This window comes from Natator depressus, chromosome 1 (genome assembly GCF_965152275.1).
Source record: "Natator depressus isolate rNatDep1 chromosome 1, rNatDep2.hap1, whole genome shotgun sequence".
Classification (NCBI taxonomy): Eukaryota; Metazoa; Chordata; order Testudines; family Cheloniidae; genus Natator; species Natator depressus.
Window position 1 is genome coordinate 57,036,718 of NC_134234.1, and position 21,805 is coordinate 57,058,522.

Consider the following 21,805-nt stretch of genomic DNA (forward strand, 5'->3'; position numbering starts at 1 on the left):
ACACGTTCTGAGGGTGTGGCTATAAAAGGGAGCATGGCTCTGGTTGCTGCCTCACTTCCTTCCAACTGCAACGGTGAATGTACACAGACCTCTCCAGATTGCAGGGATCCATTGGTATAAAATAATCTTTCCATTCTTAGATTAGTTAGTAGTTAATAGTTTTAGAGTAAGCTCGTTTTAGAAATAGGTTTAGATTAAGTTTCAGTTTAAAGTAAATTACTTATACAATATCATGGTAGATTTGAAGATCAAGAAACATTGTTTTAAAGGGTGTTTGTCATGCCCGGCTGTCTTCGCCACATCCGATGTGCATGTTCAGTGCTGAAATGCCTAGGAGAAAGGCATTCTTGTTCGTATTGTGCTATTTGGGGCCCTCCTCAGCCCCACATAGCTAGACAAGACTTCAGGCTCTTCTGTTACAAGAAACTTTGTCGGTCAAGCCTCTGGGATCAGATACTTCTAAACAGCTATCCGATACCTCACTTTAGGAAGGAATCTGGGGTAACTTAAGACTTTTGATGTAAATCAGTGTGTAAATTTACCAGTATTCTTCCCCAACCATGGGCACGTAAGGGCAAATCTAAATTACATTATTTAGACACAGAGAATGCATTCTGATCGGAACAGAACTAAAGACTTTAGGTCGTCTGCTACATTGTTTATATCATATGTTGGTCAGGGGTCAAGCTGTCTCTGCCCATTCCCTGTCAGTGGGTCAGACAGTATATAGAGGACAGTTATAAAAGTTCTTCTCTCTCTCCTCCTGCAGTTCTTAAAGTTCATTCTACCAGTGCAGTTGCTGCATCTGTAGCATATGGTAGACATGTTCCCGTTATTGAAATATGTAAATATGGAGTTCAGCTCACACTTTCACTAAACAGTGTGCCTTTTTAGATTTGGCAGCCAGATCTGATGCACAGTTTGGCAAAGTGGTACTTCAGTTGTTTTGTTTAATTAGGACTCAGTGTTCCTACATCCACCTTTTATGTACTCCTTGCCAAACTATCCCAAGAGTAGGAATATTCAGAGGATTCTTGAAGGAAATGGAGGTTACTTGTAACTGTAGTTCTTTGAGATGGACTCTACATACTTCCATTCCTTGCCCACCTTCCCCTCTTCTGTGGAGTCCCAATTAAGGTTATCACTGGATTCTGTAATAGGGATGGAAGAAACTGAGGCCACTTGTGTCACCAAGCCCTTTTGATAGCCATGCCCTCAGAATGGGCTAGAATGTTTAGGGAAGTGGGGAGAAGGGCATGTGAGCACTCTAATCGACCCTGATAGCAGAAGTTCCACTAGCCAAGCTGCACCAGTTGGCGCATCCCAAGAGTGTGAACTTGCTGATTGACTCTGCATAAAGTATGGTTACAAGTAACTAACCTTCATTTACTCTGTGTGGAAAATGGTCAAAACTTGGCCAAGTTATACATTTTTGAAAAAACTCAGACTTGTAAGTTTGGAAGCTATGTCTTCTGAAGATTCTTTATGCACTAAGCATGCTCCAGCTAAGGGCTGCAGGGACTGAGCAGGACTTTTCTTGCAATTGCTCCTCTTGGTGTCCTGAAATGCTATGGTATCAGGAACTGGGAGTAGGGGGATTCTCTTCCTGGGCACCCAAAGTAGAAGCAGTGAGAGCAGGGAAGCATGGACGGGGGGTGGGGTAGGGGGGAAAGCCTGTCTTGAATTCAGAGGGATGAGAAATGGGAGGAGTGAGGGAGGAGAAAATGGGATTGTGGGGTGGGAGGTTGCAGGAGCCAGAAAGTGGGGGAGGAAGAAAAGGAGCAGCTGGAAGGGGTTGGATAGGAGCTGAGGAGGACGGGATATAGGTTGCACTTCTTAACTGAGTGTTTGACTCTGCAATTTTAACTATCTTTTAGGTATAATAGATATTATGTTAACAGTATTATTTCTACGTGACGGTACCCAGGGTCATGAGGCACCTCACCACCATCTGCCCATAGCGTGAGGAAGTGTTGTCTGTACCTTCTGTGGGTCAGCTCCTTGAAATCACCAGCCTCTGGCAATCCAGACCTCTGCAGGCCTTGCTGTGTCTGTACCGGGTAGTTATAGGCATACATCAATTCCTGAGTCTCCTGAGCATTCCCTGTAGTGCCCAGCCCCTTATCCACTGAGCACTCAGAATTACTAGGCCTACTGTTCCCAAAGGAACAGTAAACACCAACTTATACCTTAGAACACAGCTTTGCTAAACACTTAGTTTTTTTCACTATAAATGCATCTGTTTACTGTTAAAGAACTGACATTCAAGTGAATAAGAATATTGGAAACAAATGGTTACATATAAAACAATCGTAAAACGCTTTCTAGAGACTAAACATAACTAACAGGTGAACATCTTGTTTAAAGAAGCTAGTCTCACCCAAGGTTCTTTCCAGCATTTTCAACCAAGTGTGGTTGAGATCCCTCTTGCATGAAACAAACTCATTATCCATTTGCTTCCATAGTGAAGGATGCTAGGGTGTCGTCTTTGTCCCCCAAATTACTAGAGCAGACCTTGGGTGTCCAGGCAGTGGCGTAGCCAGGTGGAGAAAACAGGGGGAGCGGTGATGATAAAGGCACCACCCGCTTGTACTCACCCGGCGGTGCTCCAGCTGTTTGGCGGCGGGTCGGGCGGTGCTCTGGGTCTTCAGCGGCACTGAAGGACCCAATGCCAAAGTGAGTAAAAATTAAAAAGGCGCCACTTGTGCTCCCGCCATAGCTACGCTCCAGTGTCCAGGTCAGAATAGGGTTGTCTCCCCCACTCTCCCACGGCTTGCTTCCTCCTGTTACTTTCATCTTTTGAATTTTTCACAATCCTTCATTAGCATTCAGTTTAGACTGGTGAAAAGAGGGCCTTTGTTTACTTGTAAATTAAGCACTGTATAGTTCAGACTGCTAGATAACAATTTCTCTTCTGACAGAACCTGTATTTCCTCTTTGCTGGTGATCAGTTCCAAAATACAGACCCTTAACATAATTTTGTGTGTGTGTGTATATCTATCTATCGATCTATAAAGACACACACACGTAACCCTTTAACAACATGTTTCATGATGATTTTGATGACCATTGTGTGACAGCAGCTTTTATTTCGGACCTCACATGAGACTTGCTGGTGAACTAGAATGTATATTCCAGACCCAGGAGGTCCCTGTAACATCTAGGCACCCCTCTGTGCCCCTTTCTAGTTGGCGCAAAGAGGTTCCTGGGTCATACATGACCAGTGCATACTATAGTGCTGTCATTTTATGGAATGCTCTGGGGAGAGCACAGATCTGTGCCCATGAAGTACTAGCATATCACATAAATGTGCAGAAGTACTAACAGCAGAATCTCTTTGGAGCATCAGTGCTAACATGACTTTTCTTTTGTGTGAGGATCTGATCAGATCTAAAAAATCTTGCATAGTTGCTTCTTTTTTTGAGTATTTTTATCTCCTTCTTGAATCCACACAGTTTTCATGCGCAAACTAGAGGTGATGAGGGTGGTAGAAATTTGTAAGTTATACAGAGTGATACTGTTTCTCTGGCAGATTTGATGATACTTTTGTCTTTTGTTCATCTTCCAATGTTCTAATGCAATCCAAAGTGTTTCCCAATTAACCAGTAATGACTAGTTGCTCTGCACAGAGTTCTCCGTTTTTCATTTAGTCTGAAGCAAACAGATCATGGTTTTGTGCTGTAATTCTCCCATGCTCAAAAATAGTTATTTTTGTCCACAAGGAAAGTTTTAAATCAGCCCCCGTCCCCAGGACATCCCCAATACTTTAACAGAAAACCCTAACAAACTGGCATCATGTGCTACTTGCATATATTGGGATTTCACACTGTCCAGAATTAAACTGGGATTGCACACTCGTTATAGGAGACAGGTATTTTACTTTAAGATCTGCTTGTCTTTATTTAAATGGAATCTAGGCTTGGAATACTGTTTCACGTTTACAAGAGAATTGAATGTAATACAGAAGAAAATAAGATCCAAAATAAAGCTCAGAAATCTACTGCCACTGAAAGGCAATACTTGCTAGGTTGCATATTTTATCAACGTATGGATTTTTCAAGTAGAACGGTGTCTTTATCAAGGTTTTTTCAGTAGTTATTAATTCAAAGTAGCCCAGCAGGTATTTGTTTTTAATGGCATTTCTCTAATATCCTGTCTAGGACTAGCTATTTGTTCTTCCTTGGTATGTTGTATGATTACACATCTTATATAGGAATAGAATATTCATTCATCAGAGAGACTAATGTCTCTGTAGTTTTAAGTGCTTTTTTCTTTTCTAAAGAAGAATATCTTGTGCCTTTTGTTGAAAACAAAAAATAAGCCTTTTTAATAGTTTGTTTTTGTTTTTTTTCCCCCCCTTTTTTACAGCAGAAATGTCAACTTTCTTATAGGAATTATATGAAACCCAACATAGTCATGGTGGATGTAGGAAAGTGGCCAATATTTACCTTGCTTTCACCTCAAGAAATAGCATCTATTAGGAAAGCATGTGTATTTGGCACATCGGCCAATGAAGCTATATACATTACCCATAATGATGAGGTAAGTCTATAAGGAAATGAAACACCTGATCTATTTTGGGATGTAATTCTAACCCCTTTGAAAGCCTGTAAATAAGCAGCCTACAGAAGACACTATGCATGAATCTGTGTCCCAGTCTATGAATGAATGTGGCGGAAATGAATTGCAAATATTTGAAATCTTGCATGGGGACATAACTGGGAAGAGAGTAAAAGGAGTCACAATAAAACACTCTTAACAAAAATTATTTTCATTACTATTAATGTCCTAGATTAGTAAAGATGGAAAAAATAAAAACTTGCTACATAAACTGGGTCTCTTTACATTTCTTTTCACTCGGACAACTGAACTAGACTGGTCAGTTTCACTTCTTGGATCTCTTATACTAGCACATATTTAAATATAACCGGGCAATTATTATGACAAGTGTTAGAAGAACTTACTATCCTTTAGATCACTATCGGGTATAGCAGCTGTAATAAAAATGAATCTCCAGTCCAGGATATGCCCATTAGAGGTATCCTTTTAAATTTAAGTAACTTTTTTCTGAATCAAAATAGAATTGTCACAGCTTTTTTATGGAAGGAGAAGTAGTAGTGCATTGCCCTAAATAAGCTTAGGCACCCAAGAGGAGGAGATATTTGGATGCCTGACTTTAAAGCGTACAAAACACAATTAAAAATACTTCCATAAACATTTAAAGACCTATGATATCAGTAGAATAATTTCCATTAGGGTTCGTAAGCCTTCCTTCTGTGTGTATTAAACAAAAATCTAAATTTGAATCTAGAACTAGTTGTAGAACCCTTTGAACCCAGTAAAGTTCCACGGATGAAATCTTTGCCCCGTTGAAGTTGATGGGAAAACTCCCAGTCGCTTCACTAGGGCCAGATTTCACCCTATATATCTATATCGGTCTATCTCCCTCTCCATAAATATGAATCTAAATAGTTTAAAATGCAAATTGTTTTTTTTTCCCTTTTTCCCCCCAGGTGTTTGTGTTTGGACTAAACTGTAGTAATTGTTTGGGGACTGGAGATAATCAAAGCACCATAGTACCAAAGAAATTAGAAGCCTTATGTGGAAAGAAGATTAACAGTCTCAGTTATGGAAGTGGACCACATGTTCTACTTAGCACTGAAGGTAGAAAACATTTAGTATGTGAAATAATCAGTTACATATTCTATCAGGGTTAACCAAGAACAGAAGTGGAGATATGTTGGTAGATTGATACTTGGCCAATGTGCTGGGTTTGTTGCTCTTCTGGGAATTCTGATCCTGGGCCAACAAAGTTCAAAGGCCAGATCTCTCAACTTACAGAGATCATAGCTTTGCTGAAGTCACTTTACACTAGCTGCGGAACTGGCCCAAAGCATGCCATGAGGGTGACATGCTTAGTCTTCTCTCTGGGAAGGAGGAGCTACGTGCATTCCTAATTATCAGAACTTAATGATCAGATAACATTTTCCAAACCTGGTGGCCATCCGAATCAAATAGTATGTTCTAGTTTTTGTGGCCTTCTAACCAGCCAGCTTTTACAAAAGGAAGAACGCAGGTTATTTCTCAACACTGGGTGGGTAGTAAACAGCGGCAAGGAAATGAATGAATTTTACCTTTTTAACATAAAATTGGAAACCAGACTCCAACATGAAGTTGTAAAGTTCATTGGCTGACTAGCAAGGCAGTGCTGATTAAAAGGGTCTGGACTTGATGGCTTCAAACCTTAACATTAGACTTTTCTTTGTTTTTAAATAGTTGTTTTGAGTTAAATTTGTCATAAGAATAGACTATGTGCTTGTAGCATGTGACTTCAAGCTTCTGAAATATGAATAAAATGACAGACTGCTCACTCTCTTCTCTAAATTGTTTGCCTGGTTCCTTTATTTAATGTTGGATTTTGAGAACATTGAAACACCTTGCTCAGTTTTTTTTTTCTGGGAAGGGGGTATTAAAAATAATTTATCAAAATTAGTTAATATGGACTCACTAGACAAAGCCGCCTTTGCCTTGAAGTGACAAGAGGCAAGATAGAATCTGTTTAAAGGAAATCTGGGGAAGGCAGAAAGTCGGAGAAGAGCAAAGAGGTTGCTTGAGAAATTCTCAAGGGTGAAGAATTCTGAGCCCAAGGAAGGGAAGGAAACTAAATGGAGTCCAGGAAATGTCCACTCAAAGTTGGCTTCCCTTTATAGAATAGCAAATTCATATAGAAAGCTGGTTTGGTTTGGGGAAAATAGCCTTTTTCTGTATTGTCTGATCAGGCAGCTGACATCAGTTTTAAATAGTTAATGATATTTACTGCCAATTATAGTAGGGTGGTGTGGGGAAGCAAGCATTTTCATTCTGCAATAAGGTTAGTGAAACCATTTAAATCTGTCTGTTAACAATGTCCTCCATTATATTGAGGTGCCACCATTTATCTCTCATTAACCCAGAGCTCATGCTATGGTATAGTCATGAATAGTTAGACTTGAGAAGGAAGGCTAAATACTGTACAAAGAATAAACTGTAGAACAATTACTACACTAGTCTCACTACTTAGTTATTCTACTCTCGCTTTCACTTATAGCACTGTCTGTACTCATGCTTTTATAGAAGTTAAAGAAAGAAGACAGTGTTAGAATCAATTAACATCTTCATTAATTCGGAATTGGTGGGAGTGGTATCACAAACATGCATGTTTTGTGCAGATGGTGAAGTTTATGCTTGGGGACATAATGGATACAGCCAGCTTGGGAATGGAACAACCAATCAGGGCATTACTCCTATTCAAGTCTGTACCAACCTGCTAATTAAGAGGGTGATTGAAGTAGCTTGTGGTTCTCATCATTCTATGGCCCTATCATCTGATGGAGATGTAAGTCTTACATTTTCTTATTTAACTTTTTCAATAAACTTGGAGTTCCTGAAAGGAATCAGATAGCTTTGGAGATTGAAGTCCTTTTCTCTCCACAGTACAGGTACAAAGTAACCTTACCCGTGCACTTCAAACCCAAGGCATCCTCTCTTTAGGGGTGGGAGGGGTAGTTCATTCTCCTGGCCAATTTTAATTCTTCTTCCCTACAGTGATTTGAAAATTGTGGCCAGTGAGTATTCTTGTGGGGTTTTTGTGCATCAGATACCTATCAGTAAGACTGAAACTGGAAAGAACACTGCACCTAAAAAGCAATGTAATTTTGAAAGACTTTCTTTTTCACTAGCATTCCCTATCTGTATAATAGAGAATTCTACCAGAAGTGGTAGAATCTTTCAAAAGATAGAAATTTAAGGTTGCCCTCTGTGTGCACTGTTGTAGCACTTAAGATATGTGCCTTGGGCAGATGGGTCAGTCTGCGGTATCTTTAGTGTTTTGGTTCTCTTTAATACTGCATCTGATTTCTGCATTATTCATTATTGTGGAAGTATTCTGCTCTGTCCACCTTCACATACATTTAGAGGGATTGGGCATAGTTGGTTTTATATCTAAATTCTGCTTTGTGCTACATATGTTGAAGAAAATATATCCCCGCAGAAATGAGTGGAGTCAGGCTTGGTTTGTCCATGTGTAGTTACCTGGAAAGTGTAAATCACAAATTTCTTTAAATACTACTGACTAGTCAATGTTTCCTTTTTAATTAGTGTAAAAATGGTATTTTTAGACTGAGTAATCAGCCTGATCTAATGCTGTTTTAGGGCTTCATCTGAATTGTTTGATTTTAAAATCAGCTTAAAATAGTTAAGACAAGGAATTCAAAATAGCCATTATTCTGTCTATGTATTGGGGCCCCAGAACCATAGTATCTGAGCACCTCCATATCCTATTCTAATATGAAATCATACTACTGCCATTATGACACACAGTAGCGTATCAATGTCTGTAATGAGGGGGATGGAAGGCGGATTCAGAAGCTAGTTTTTTGTTGATGTGCTGCTTTTGAGAGGAGCTTGTGCTTAGGAAAGATCTTAAAATCATAGAATATCAGGGTTGAAAGGGACCTCAGGAGGTCATCTAGTCCAACCCCCTGCTCAAAGCAGGACTGATCCCCAATTAAATCATCCCAGCCAGGGCTTTGTCAAGCCTGATCTTAAAAACTTCTAAATCTTGAGATTTTTCACTTCTTTGCCTTGGATAGGGTATGAAACTTGGAAGTGTAGTGCACCTAGTTAGGCAGCAGTGCTATGGTCCAAACAAGATAAGATGATAAAAATAGTAGGAGGGATGTTCTACAGGTGCGAAGAATGAGACCTGAAATGCATATTTTGAATATAATGTATATTTAAACTGTACTTAATTACAGTGCTAATCTCCTGGAATTTAGACATTTAGTTTGATTTATATTCTGCTGCATTCTTAGTGGTTGACTGAGGCTTTATCGTTACAAGATATATAACCCTGATTATACAAAACGTAAGGGAAAGTGGAATATTTACATATGGAATAATATTAACAGAAAGAATTGGCTGCAAAAGTAAATGACTTTAATCTCTGGAATTTCAGAAGGTCTTTGAAGTGTCACATCACTGTTCATGTGATGATAAATGATGAGCTCTAGAGTAGATGAAGAAAGGTAAGTGAAGGGCAAACAGACCACCAGCAATTGCCAAACTGGGAGAACTGTTGAACAGATGAATAGAGACAGCTAGTTCATTCCATGGTTTAAAGAGCAGAAGCTGTAATCAAAGATGGCTGTCTTATATAATGAGAAAACAGTGGCTTAAATTTCATATTACTGTGGTGGTTTGCTAAAAGGTGGGGAGAAAGTTCACTCACAATTTAACCTCTAGGAACCTTTAAATTTAGAGTCTCACTTTTCCATTATAATTCTGAAAAATAAAGCTGGTAAATAGTCTTCATTATAACTTAACACATAGAGGATGTTAGTTATACAAAGGATACATTTAATACAGTAGAATCTCAGAGTTACGAACACCAGAGTTGCGAACTGACTGGCCAACCACACACCTCATTTGGAATTGGAAGTATGCAATCAGGCAGCAGCAAAGACCCAAAAAAAGCAAATACAGTACTGTGTTAAACATAAACTAGTAGAAAAATAAAGGGAAAGTTTTTAAACAGAATTTTTTGACAAAGTAAGGAAACTGTTTTTGTGCTTTTCATGTAAATTAGAATCCTAGAAGATTAGGGTTGGAAGAGACCTCAGGAGGTCATCTAGTCCAACTCTCTGCGCAAAGCAGGACCAACACCGACCAAATCATCCCAGCCACGGCTTTGTCAAGCCGGGCCTTAAAAACCTCTAAGACCATTGCTCCTTATTCTGTCATCTGCCACCACTGAGAACAGCCGAGCTCTATCCTCTTTGGAACCCCCCCCCCCCTTAGTTGAAGGCTGCTATCAAATTCCCCCCTTGCTCTTCTCTTTTGCAGACTAAACAAGCCCAGTTCTCTCAGCCTCTCTTCGTAAGTCATGTGCCCCAACCCCCTGATCATTTTAGTTGCCCTCCGCTGGACTCTCTCTCCAGTTTGTCCACATTCTTTCTGTAGTGGGGGGCCCAAAACTGACGCAGTACTCCAGATGTGGCCTCACCAGAGCCAAATAGAGGGAAATAATCACTTCCCTCGATCTGCTGGCAGTGCTTCTACTAATGCAGCCCAATATGCCGTTAGCCTCTTGGCAACAAGGGCACACTGCTGACTCATATCCAGCTTCTCATCCACTGTAATCCCCAGGTCCTTTTCTGCAGAACAGCTGCTTAGCCAGTCGGTCCCTAGCCTGTAGCGGTGCATGGGATTCTTCTGTCCTAAGTGCAGGACTCTACACTTGTCCTTGTTGAAGCTCATTAGATTTCTTTTGGCCCAATCCTCCAATTTGTCTTGGTCACTCTGGACCCTATCCCTACCCTCCAGCGTATCTACCTCTCCCCCAAACTTAGTGTCGTCTGCGAACTTGCTGAAGGTGCAATCTATCGCATCATCCAGATCATTAATAAAGATGTTGAACAAAACCAGACCCAGGACTGACCCTTGGGGGCACTCCGCTTGATACCGGCTGCCAACTAGACATCGAGCTGTTGATCACTACCCTTTGAGCCACCAATTTAGCCAGCTTTCTATCCAATTAAATTAAGATGGTTAAAGGCAGCATTTTTCTTCTGTATAGTAAAGTTTTAAAGCTGTATTGAGTCAAAGTTCGGTTGTAAATTTTAGAAAGAATAACCATAATGTTTTGTTCAGATGTTTGTAACCAAACGTTACAAATGTTTCAGAGTTATGAGCAACCTCCATTCCCTAGGTGTTTGTAACTCTGAGGTTCTACTGTACCATTTTCCCCCCCCCCCAACCCTCCATATATTTAGCAGATGTTTAGTTTTAGATTAATTAGAATAGTTAATAAAAGCAAAGGATGTGATATAGTTATGGACAAAGAACCTCATGCTTTTTTTTTTTTTTCACGGTGGTAATGTTATAATGTGTGTGGCTGATGCTTTTGCACAAAGTTTTTCTCCATTTATCTTCTATCCATAGATATTAAAGTAAAGCGATCAATTAACACCAAAAAGGATACGTAGAATTTATGCAAGGCAACCTTGGTCTTGCAGTTGCAATCAGCAGCATGTCTGGTAACATCTTTTTCATAAGGGTAAATTTAAAGCAGGACAAAACACTGGACAGTAAACTGTAGGAAATATTCCTACATTTGCCTCTGGGGATGGACTAGATAACCAAATATGAAATAACATGACTTTAGAGGAGGAGAAAAAGTCTCCTGAGGGAGTATATATTTCACGATCTTTTAGGATTTTATGAACACAGACAACATCTTGCTTGCTTAATTTTAGATATTTTCTGTAGCAACAAATTCTTGTACAAAACTACCACCAAAACCAGTACTTCCCTTAATGCAATTTTTATCAAGTATCATTGCTGTTGAAACTTGTACAGTCAACCAAAACTTCCCCATTCACAAGCTCCAGTGGCAGGTTGGGGGAAATAAGGAACCCCAAGGACACTCTAGATCCTTATCCACCTGAAACAGACTGCTAAGTGAGAAGGGGGGAGTTCTGTAAAGCTGGAAAAGAAATGACATCCTTCACTGCATTCCCCGTTATGCTTAACTGTCTTGAAATGTATTGGAAGAGGTGTGTTCAAATTCATCCCCACAAAGTTGTGTATGTCCTTCTGCCACCTTTATCTTTTACACTGGAAATATGTCCCATATTTTTGACAAAATTTGGATGCTCCTGTTTTGGAATAAGTAATTGAAAAAAGTGCCATGTTTATACTTACAGTACCAGATCTAGCTCATAATCTTTAAATTAAAAGAAAAAGTCAGTGATTTGGTTTTAGCTAGGGTTGGACAAGTCATATTTCTTCAGAAGAACCTAGTAGCAAAACTAAACATTTTAACTCTAAACTATTCAGATATGTATCTCTCTCTTTTCATGGGCAGGTATATGCATGGGGCTATAACAACTGTGGTCAGGTTGGATCTGGATCTACAGCAAATCAGCCAACTCCTCGCAAAGTCTCAAATTGTTTACAGACTAAAATGGTGGTCAGTATTGCTTGTGGTCAGACCTCCTCTATGGCTGTAATAGACAATGGTGAGGTAAGCTTTCTCCACTAACCTCATAATATAATACATTTGTTGTCCGCTCATGACTGCATAGAGATGAGAAATGCTGACATGGAGAACACTTCAGTTACGGAAGATACATCAGTAACTACTGTGGAATTTTATGGTCCACAAGAAATACCTTGGTATAACCGTTCAATGGTCACAGCTTGAGCATGAACAGTAGGAAGTATCTGCTAAGGGAGAGTTAATTGCATACTTGTCCAAGCTGTTAACAGGGTTTTTCACTTAACAAAATTCACAGAATGGGTTACTCTTTTTTATAGAAGTTATTTTAAGTCTCCACCTCCTAGTTACCATTCAGGTGCCTTCTTTGCAATAAGAAATAACTTCCAGATGTGGCTCAAAGATTGAGTAACCAGTTTCCAGTCTCTAAACGATATATTGATCTGTTTGTATTGTAAAGTGTCTTCTGTATTTTTGTAACCAGAGAAAATAGAAAGTCACAGGCTCTGAAAGTCTGCAAATTTATAATACCTAGTTCTATAAGACTGAGAGTGGCCATACAAGATCAGAGCAATGGTCCATCTAGCACAGTATCCTGGCTTCTGACAGTGACTGGTGCCAGATGATTTAGAGGGCATGAGCAGAACAGGGCAATTTATCGAATGACCCACCCCATATCATCCAGTCCCCGCTTCTGGCAATTGGAGGTTTAGCAACACCCAGAGCATAGGGTTGCGTCCCCGACCATCTTGGCTAACAGCCACTGATGGACCTATCCTCCGTGAACTTATTTAATTCTTTTTGATCCCAGTTATACTTTTGGTTTTGACAACATCCCCTGGCAATTAGTTCCCCAGGTTAACTGTGTATTGTGTGAAGTAGTACTTCCTTACGGTTCTTGTATTACATGTTACTATCATGTACCCTTCTTAGTCATTTCTTTTTCTAAGATAAACAGTCCCAGTCTTCTTAATCTCTCCTCATGTGGAAGCTGGTCCAGATGCTTAATTGTTTTTGTTGCCCTTCTTTGCACCTTTTCCAAAATAATCTTTTCTGAGATGCGGTGACCAGAATTGCATGCAGTACTCAAGATGTGGGTGGACCATGGATTTCTATAGTGGCATTATGATATTTTCTGTCATCTTATCTATCCCTTTCCTAATGGTTCCTAACACTGTTCGTTTTTTTGGCATCTCAGAATTACCGCTTTTTCTTGAATGGTAACAGCTAATTTAGACCCCATCATTTTGTATGCATAGTTGGGATTATGTTTTCCAGTGTACATTACTTTGCATTTATCAGCATTGAATTTCATCTGCGATTTTGTTGTCCAGTCAACCCAGTTTTGCGAGATCCCTTTGTAACTCTTAGTTCAGCCCAAAGCTGACTGCAATCTTGTAGTTTTGTTTCATCTGCAAATTTTGCCACCTCGCTGTTTTAATCCTTTTTCCAGTTAATTTATTAATATGTTGCACAGCACTGGTCCCAGTACAGATCTTTGGGGGACCCTGCTATTTACTGCTCTCCATTGTGAAAACTGACCATTTATACCTACTCTTTGTTTCCTATCTTTTTAACCAGTTACTGATCCATGAAAGGACCTTCCCTCTTATCCCATGACTGCCGCCTTTGGTGAGGGACCTTGTCCAAGGCTTTCTGAAAGTTCAAGTACACTATATCCATTGGATCACCCTTGTCCTCATGTTTTGTTGACCCCCTCAGAGAAGTCTAATAGATTGGTGAGGCATGATTTCCCATTACAAAAGCAATGTTGACTCTTCCCCAAGAAATTGTGTTCATCTGTGTCTGATAATTCTGTTCTTTACTATAGTTTCAACCAGTTTGTCCGATACTGAAGTTAGGCTTCCCAGCCTGTAATTGCCAGGATCATCTCTGGAGTCTTTTTTAAAACTTGGTGTTACATTAGCTATTCTGTGGTCATCTGGTACAGTAGCTGAATTAAAGGATAGGTTATATACCACAGTTAGAAGAAAGACCAGTAGTAGTTCTGCAGTTTCATATTTGAATTCCTTCAGAACTCTTGGGTGAATACCATCTGGTCCTGGTGGCTTATTACTGTTAAATTTATCAATTTGTTTCAAAACCTCCTCTATTGACACCTCAATCTGGGATAGTTCCTCAGATTTGTCATTTAAAAAGAACATTTCAGGTGTGAGAATCTCCCTCACATCCTTTGCAGTTAAGACAAGATGCAAAGAATTTATTTAGCTTCTCCACAATGGCCTTGTCTTCCTTGAGTGCTATTTTAGCATCTTGATCGTTCAGTGGCCTCCCTGATTGTTTGGCAGGCTTCTTGCTCTTGATGTATCCAAAATATATAGTTTTTGTCTTTTGTTAGTTGCTCTTCAAATTCTCTTTTGGCATGCCTAATTATACTTTTAAACTTATCTTGCCAGAGTTCATGCTCTTTTCTGTTTTTCTCGGTTGGATTTGGCTTCCAGTTTTTAAGATGTCTTTTTGTCTCTAACCACATATTTTATTGTTGGTTAGCCATGGTGGCAGTTTTTGGTCCTCTTGCTGGTTTTTGGTTTTGTTTTTTTGTTTGAGATATATGTATAGTTTGAATCTCTGATGGTGTTCTTAAAAAGTTTCCATGCAGCTTGAAGGCATTTCACTTCTGTGATTGTGCCTTTTAATTTCCATTTAACTAGTTTCCTCATTTTTGTGTAGCTCCCCTTTTTCTAAATTAAATGCTCCCCCTCCTCTCCCCCCCCCCCCCCAAGAATGTTTAAATTTAATTACATTGTAGTTGCTATTACTATTGGTTCAGCTATATTCACCTCTTGGACCAGATCCTGTGTGTCACTTAGGACTAAATCAAGAATTGCCTCTCCCCTTGTGGGTTCCAGGACTAGCTGCTCCAAGAAGCAGTCGTTAATTATGTCTAGAAATTTCATCTCTGCACTCCATCTGAGGTGATGTATACCCAGTTAATATGGGGATAGTTGAAATCCTTCATTATTACAGTGTGTTCTGTTCTCTCTCATCTCCCTGAGCTTTTCACAATCACCATCATCACCCTGGTCAGATGGTCAGTATTATATTCCTACTGTTGTAATCTTATTATTCAGACATGGAATTTCTATCCATAGAGATTCTATGGAACAGTCTACTTCATTTTAGATTTTTGCTTTATTAGACTTTGCTTTCTTTCACATATAGTGCTGCTCCCAACCAGCATAACGTACTGTCATTCCTGTATATTTTATACCGTGTGCCATTGATTATTATCATTCCAACAAGTTCCTGTGATGTCTATTAATCAATATCCTCATTTAATACCAGGTGCTCAAGTTCACCCATAATAGTATTTAGACTTCTTGCATTTATATACAAGCACTTTGTCGATTTAGTGTTGTGCTTTCATGTGATATAATTAAATGGGACTCTCTCATTTGACTGTTTCGCTACAGTTCCTACCTATATTTTATCAACTTTATCCTCTCCTCTTTACTAAGATATAGACTCTCCTGTAATAAAACCTTCCCAAGGGCTGTCTGTCCAAACCATATGCTCCTGCTGCACCTTTCCCATAGCTTTCTTATGAAGTGCATTTCATCAGTAGCTCTCAAAGTGCCTAAATAACACCTGTCTGTACTTCAGCACTTTAAATTTACAAAATGCTTCACAGACATCTGTTCCTCACAACAGCTCTTCCCACAGTTTTATACAGAGTTCTTCTTAATTGAATCATAGAAATGTAGGGCTAGAAGGGACCTCGAAGTCAAGTCCAGTCACTTGTGCTATGGCAGGACCAAGTAAACCTAGACCATCGCTGACAGGTGTTTTGTCCAACTTTTTTCAAAACCTTCAGTGATGGCGATTCCACAGCTACCCTTGCAAGCCTATCTCAGAGTTCAACTATCCTTCTAGTTTGAAAGCTTTTCCTAATATATAAGCCAAGTCTCCCTCGCTTCAGATTAAGCGCATTACTTCTCATTCTACCTTCAGCAGACATAGAGAACAATTGATCAGCGTCTTGTTTATAACAACCCACAGCATATTTGAAGAGGGGTTATCGGGTCCTCCCCCCCTCAGTTGTCTTTTTCTCAAGACTAAATATGCCCAGTATTTTAATCTTTCCTAAGAGGTCTGGTTTTCAAAACCTGTTATAATTTTTGTTGCTCTCCTCTGGCTGCTCTCCAATTTGTCTGCATCTTTCCTAAAGCGTGGCATCAGAATTGAACACCGTACTCCAGCTGAGGTTTTATCAATGCTAAGTAGAGCAGGACAGTTACCTCCTATGTCTGTCGTACAACACTCTCTTGCTAATACACCCCAGTATGTTAGCCTTTTTTGCAGCTGCATCAAATTGACTCCTATTCAATTGGTGCTCCTCAATAACCCCCAGATCCTTTTCAGCAGTACTGGCACCTAGCCACTTATTCCCCTCTTTATAGTTGTGCATTTGCTTTTTCCAGTGGAATACTTTGCACTTTGTTGAATTCAGACCAATTCTCCAATTTGTCAGGGTCATTTAGAATTGCAAACCTGTCCTCCAGAGTGCTTGCAACCCCTCCCAGCCTTGTCATCTGCAGATTTCATAGCATACTCTCCGCTCTGTTATCCAAGTCATTAATGAAAATATTAAATAGTTCTGGACCCAGGACTGATCCCTGCAGGAACCCACTGGACACTTTTCCAGTTTGACACTGAACCACTGATAAATAATCTTTAAGTAGTCTTTCAATCAGTTGTGCACCCACCTTATAGCATCCCATATTTCCCTAGTTTCATTATGAAAATATATTGATTTTGACAGTTACACGTGATATTACATCTATTTCTTTCCTTCCCTATCAATCAGGCTAGTAACCCTTTCAAACAAGGAAATTAAGTTTATTTGGCATGATCTGTTCTTGAGAAATCCATGCTGGCTATTCCTTATAAGCCTATTGTACTCCAGGTGCTTCTGAATCGGTTGTGTAACAACTTGTTTCAGTATCTTTCCAGATATGGAATATGATTTTTTTCAGTGTAACTTCTAGTTTTTCTGGTTGCAAAGATTGCATTGATACATATATTTTCCTGAGTCTGTAGCTAGAAGGATTGAAACTACCACACAAAGTATAAATTTATTTATTCATCTTAATAGGGTATTAAATGTGAAGCTTAATTATGATAATCTAAAAGCTTGTATGGTTAAACTTCCATTTAATACAGTGGTCCTGTGTACTTCAATACACCATGCGATCCCATTAGTTGAATTATGTCTCCTGAGTGGAGTTCTAATGTTATCTAACTGCACTTAGGGTTCCCCAAAAAGTTTGTAATGCAGCCTCGCTGGAAGCAGCCAATTGGATATCTGTTTCACTTTGCTTCATATACCCCAGTCCAAGAGCACAGCATCACCAACTGACGGATGGGGCTGTGAGGACCCTCAGTCTTTCCAGGGTTTTAGTTTTCCTGAGAGACCTGTGGATAACTGGGTTGCACTGTACGTGTGCTGTTCTGAAGTGTCTATTCTAATGAAAACTAGGAGTAAAGTAACAAGTTCAGAACAGTGAAGTAATGGATTACTCTGCTGTTGGACATACCTTAAGTTGATCCATTGATCAAGATGGTTGCTTTACAGTTCTGTCCACTAAAAATATTAGACCAGCACAGTAAGACTGACGTGCGGGATTTTGTGGTATTGTATGTCTTCTGGGAAACTAGATCAGTACGGTAAAGGCAGGCATCTTTTAAAAAGCAAACTTTCTTTTCAAACCTGTTGAATAGAGAAGTTGGAGAAATTGATCAAATTAATATAGTAATCCCTCCTCTCCATTCCCCTTCCCCTTGTTAGGTTTGTGAAGATTTGACATTATCTCAAGGGTCTTTCTCCAGACTTCTATTGTCTCTGGTTACAACTCATATTTTCTGTATTCCTACAAACAGAACAGGTAGCTTAATCTTTGTTTTTCTTAAACTAGGTATATGGCTGGGGTTACAATGGTAATGGGCAGCTAGGTCTGGGAAACAATGGCAATCAACTCACACCTTGTAGAGTGGCAGCATTACACGGTGTATGTGTACTTCAGGTAAGTCCAAAGTAGAAGTAAACCGTGCATTAATATTGTATACATCTCCAAAAATTTCACCCAATCTGAGTCATAAGCACGTTTCTAAATTCAGGATTTCAGTGTTCTAGTTCTTGTAAAATATATTAAAGCTGAAAGATTGTGGACAATCTTTGTAATGCTTGCTTTTGTATAACCTCGTGAATGTGTCAAAATGCTTCATTGCTGAATAACCTAAATAAACTATGCATACAATTTGTCATGCAGGTACCATCTCTATATATTGTGGGGCAAGATGAAGTGAGGTATAGTGGGCAAACTTGTAAGGAATGATCAAGAACAGGGGAACGAAGAGGTTCAAAGGATTTGTCTTAATATCCTATGTAGACAGTGGGTTAGGAGTGAAAGGCTAGCGAGAAGTGTCTTACGGTGAAAGCTTAGGGCTAGGAGTCAAGAGATCTGGGTTCTAGTTAGGACTGTGTCAGACTTTTGCATAACTTAGGTTAAGTGGTTGTGTGACCCACCCAATTTTTTTTCTCCATCTCTGCAATAGATGACCACCCCCACCTCCCTTACAGGGCTGTTCAAGTCTCAGTTCATTACAGTTTGTAAAGAACTTTGAGATCTTGGGATGAAAAGTTCTGTGTAGTTGTCTAGTGTGAAAGATTCAGCTGTTGTTTCTGGAATAATTACTGAAGTTTGTAACTTAGAAGTCAGAGAGACTACAAGGGGATTCTCCAAAGAAGTCCGAGGTTAAAAACCTAGGACCAATTGTTTAGCTATTGTGGACAAAGAATGTTAAACTAGATTTTTTTTAAATCTATTTATTAAGTGAAGAATTGCAGCAAACAGTGAGGATTAACCAATGAACACTAAATTACCAGTGCTTGGGGTTTTCTAGTACTTATTGCTAATGTATTTCATGTTAGCTTTAAGTATCAGGAAATAGCAGTTTCTGGTCCTAAATGGAGACTGGTGGAGGTATTTAACGTTGTTCAGACAGATTAATGTAATGAGTGTAATAATTTTGTCTTCCACTTGTAAATTTACTTGCAGATTACCTGTGGCTATGCGCACACACTAGCACTAACAGATGAGGGTTTGCTCTATTCCTGGGGAGCTAACACTTATGGGCAGCTGGGAACTGGCAATAAAAGTAACCAGCTAAGCCCAGCACAGATCATGGTGGAAAAAGAAAGGTAATGTTGCTACAGCTAACCTATTTCTAGATTGGGTTGTGTGAGCATGCATTATGCAGTCTGTTTGTAGCTCTAGAAAGGTGTGTCTTGCTTTATGAATACTTGTTCCTATTGTTTGTTAATCTTTTACTATACCATACTCTTATCCTACCTTTTTTCCCTCTAAATTCTAGACAGGGCACTTTTGGTATTTGTAGTGGCTCCTATGCTAACCTTTGAAAGTATGTATATTCTATACATATCTGGGGCAGAGATGTAATGGACAAGGAGGCCAAATGTTAATTACAACAAGCTATTCCACCAATGACCTCTCTAATCAAAACATTTGGATTATATGTGCCAAGTTGTTATACTACATTGATTCCTACATTTGAAAAAAATGCCTGGTATGTGGTGGTTCACTGGAAAGTCAGCTGTCTGAGATTCTGTAGTCAAAGCCACCAGTGTGTTCAGTAAGTTCCTCTTAACTCTGAAACACTTGAACTTATGTCAATTTTTAGTAAGTGATCTGTTCTCATTCTACCTAGTTCTGTTTGTGTAGTTCTCTAATGGGCAGACAGTCAGCATCTGGCTGCTTTTTCTTTATACAGCTAAATTTTCCATTTGGGAAACCAAGGCCATTCATAAGATGTCTTTGCATCTTATAAATGTGAGGTGGCAAAGCTTCTCAGTACTGAGCCTGCTAAAAGTTCAACAAAACTAAAGATGGTAGAAAATAGTGTGTTTTGTGAAGTACTTCTTGAAGTGATAAAGAATCAGAAACCAAATTGGATGATGGAGAACACTGGTGGAAGGAAAGATAATACAGAATAGGGTTTTATTTTCTCTTAAATAGTGGTTCAGGTGAGGTGCATGGAGAACTTAAATTCAGAACTGATCATGTCTTCAGGCATGTGTGTTTTTTTTTTTGTTTTTTTTTTAAAAGTCTTCCTTTCAGAAATATAAAGTGGATAATGCCTTGCTAATGATAAAATGGAAAAAATGTTGCAGAAAAAGCAATTTGTGGTACTAAATTGAGATGAATCTACCCTCCCCTACTGAACTTACCTGACTAGTCTTTCTTGGAGTTAGTGCCTATGTAACAGTGTTTTCCGGTGGGATACATTTTAATGCTTGCTGCTCCTGTTGTCTCTACATACTACCCAATCTGCCATCTATGCTAAATGCTACTAATAGAGGCTACTAGCAGATCCTGTTGCAGCGGCGTGCCATGCTGTCCCAAGGAATAAGTATGGTGTATCACTGAATTTGGGTTTTACATCCAGGGTGAAGCCTAATAGCTTAAAAGGAAGTCTGAGTTAACCTGGAGATGCAGCTTTGAAGGAAAGGATTTGAGTGCAGATGTCCAGCAGGTAAAGGACCTCTATTTATCAAAGAAAGAAAAGGTGATGTGCTTAGTGCTCTACAAGACACATGCCACCTTTGACCATAGGCACTTACATTCCAGAACAAGGACGCAGATAAGGCAAGACAAAAAATAGGGTAGTGTCTGTGTTGGTGGAGTCCAGTTGGGGAAACACAGGTAATTGAGGCCACAGTGGAGTCATACATGGATTTGAAGGCAAGGAGTAGTTGTGACCTCAGAAGGAGAGGAAGAGTTATTTAACGGAACTTAATCATTTTAATGTTGAGAGAGTTTGCTGTTGGTGGCTGGGATGGGCAGTCCTGGTAAAGGTGAGGTTATAGTAGTGGTATTGTGGGGGATGAATTGAGAGTGAGAAGAGGGAGCATGCTAAATTGTTGGAGTGACCAGCTGGCGATCCTATGTGATGCTCCAAAATCTTGGTGTCTGATGGGTCTTAATACTATTTTAAAGTGAAACAATGATTGTGTGTAAAATAATACTCAACTCGTTTTCTTTGTAAATTAGGATTTACTCAATACTTAATTTGTGCCAGGGCTGAGCCCTGGCACCTGTTGGCTTGGCAGTTCATAGCCCTGGTACCTCTGGGCTTGCTGCATCAGTTATGAATGTAAAACAAGTTGCTTGTGCACCAGCACCACTTTCATTACAAATTAAACTCTGGATTTACCAATGGAAGTACCAAAATTCAGGATGATTTACCGCCTGATACTCTATGATGAAAGACCAGTTTTGCATTATAATCTGATATTTGTGCTACTCCTAGATTGTCAAATTGGGATACTGACTTTTGATATACAGAAGAAAAACTGCCAGGAAATATGAGAAATTGGGTTTTATTGGAAATTATTTGTCTGTCCTCCGCTGACTTCTTTTTTTTTTTTTTTAAATGTGGAAAAAACCTGAAACCCTGGTATGCATATTTTTAACATGGGGGGAAAAATAAGAAGACCCAGCTCATTTTAAAACTAACTCTAGAACTTCCCTCCCAACTTTTCATTTCTGTGGCATTGTTCACCAGCTGAACAGAGATTCTGGATACGTCTTTGCAATTCTTTTAACAGGAATGTGATTCTTCTCTGTTTGTATATAATCACTTCAGATAACAGTTTAGGGATTTTTTGAGCAAAGGGAGAACAGAATTGGTAAGTGTACAGCAGCACCTGCAGTTCTTTAAAACACT

General features: G+C 39.4%; 1 protein-coding gene across 3 annotated transcripts in view; it reads left to right on the top strand.

The window, feature by feature from the left end:
- RCBTB1 (RCC1 and BTB domain containing protein 1) overlaps window positions 1-21,805 on the top strand; it is a 56,616-nt gene that overhangs the window by 22,676 nt on the left and 12,135 nt on the right. For 2 of the 3 annotated variants that reach the window (XM_074960519.1, XM_074960537.1), the window contains exons 2-7: window positions 4,372-4,542; window positions 5,514-5,664; window positions 7,209-7,375; window positions 11,906-12,064; window positions 17,974-18,081; window positions 19,117-19,259. In XM_074960519.1, coding sequence (XP_074816620.1) covers window positions 4,399-4,542; window positions 5,514-5,664; window positions 7,209-7,375; window positions 11,906-12,064; window positions 17,974-18,081; window positions 19,117-19,259 — 872 coding nt within the window. In that variant the 5' untranslated portion in view covers window positions 4,372-4,398. Of the gene's footprint in view, window positions 1-4,368; window positions 4,543-5,513; window positions 5,665-7,208; window positions 7,376-11,905; window positions 12,065-17,973; window positions 18,082-19,116; window positions 19,260-21,805 lie in introns of all 3 variants that reach the window. The other variant, XM_074960528.1, reaches the window with a different exon arrangement.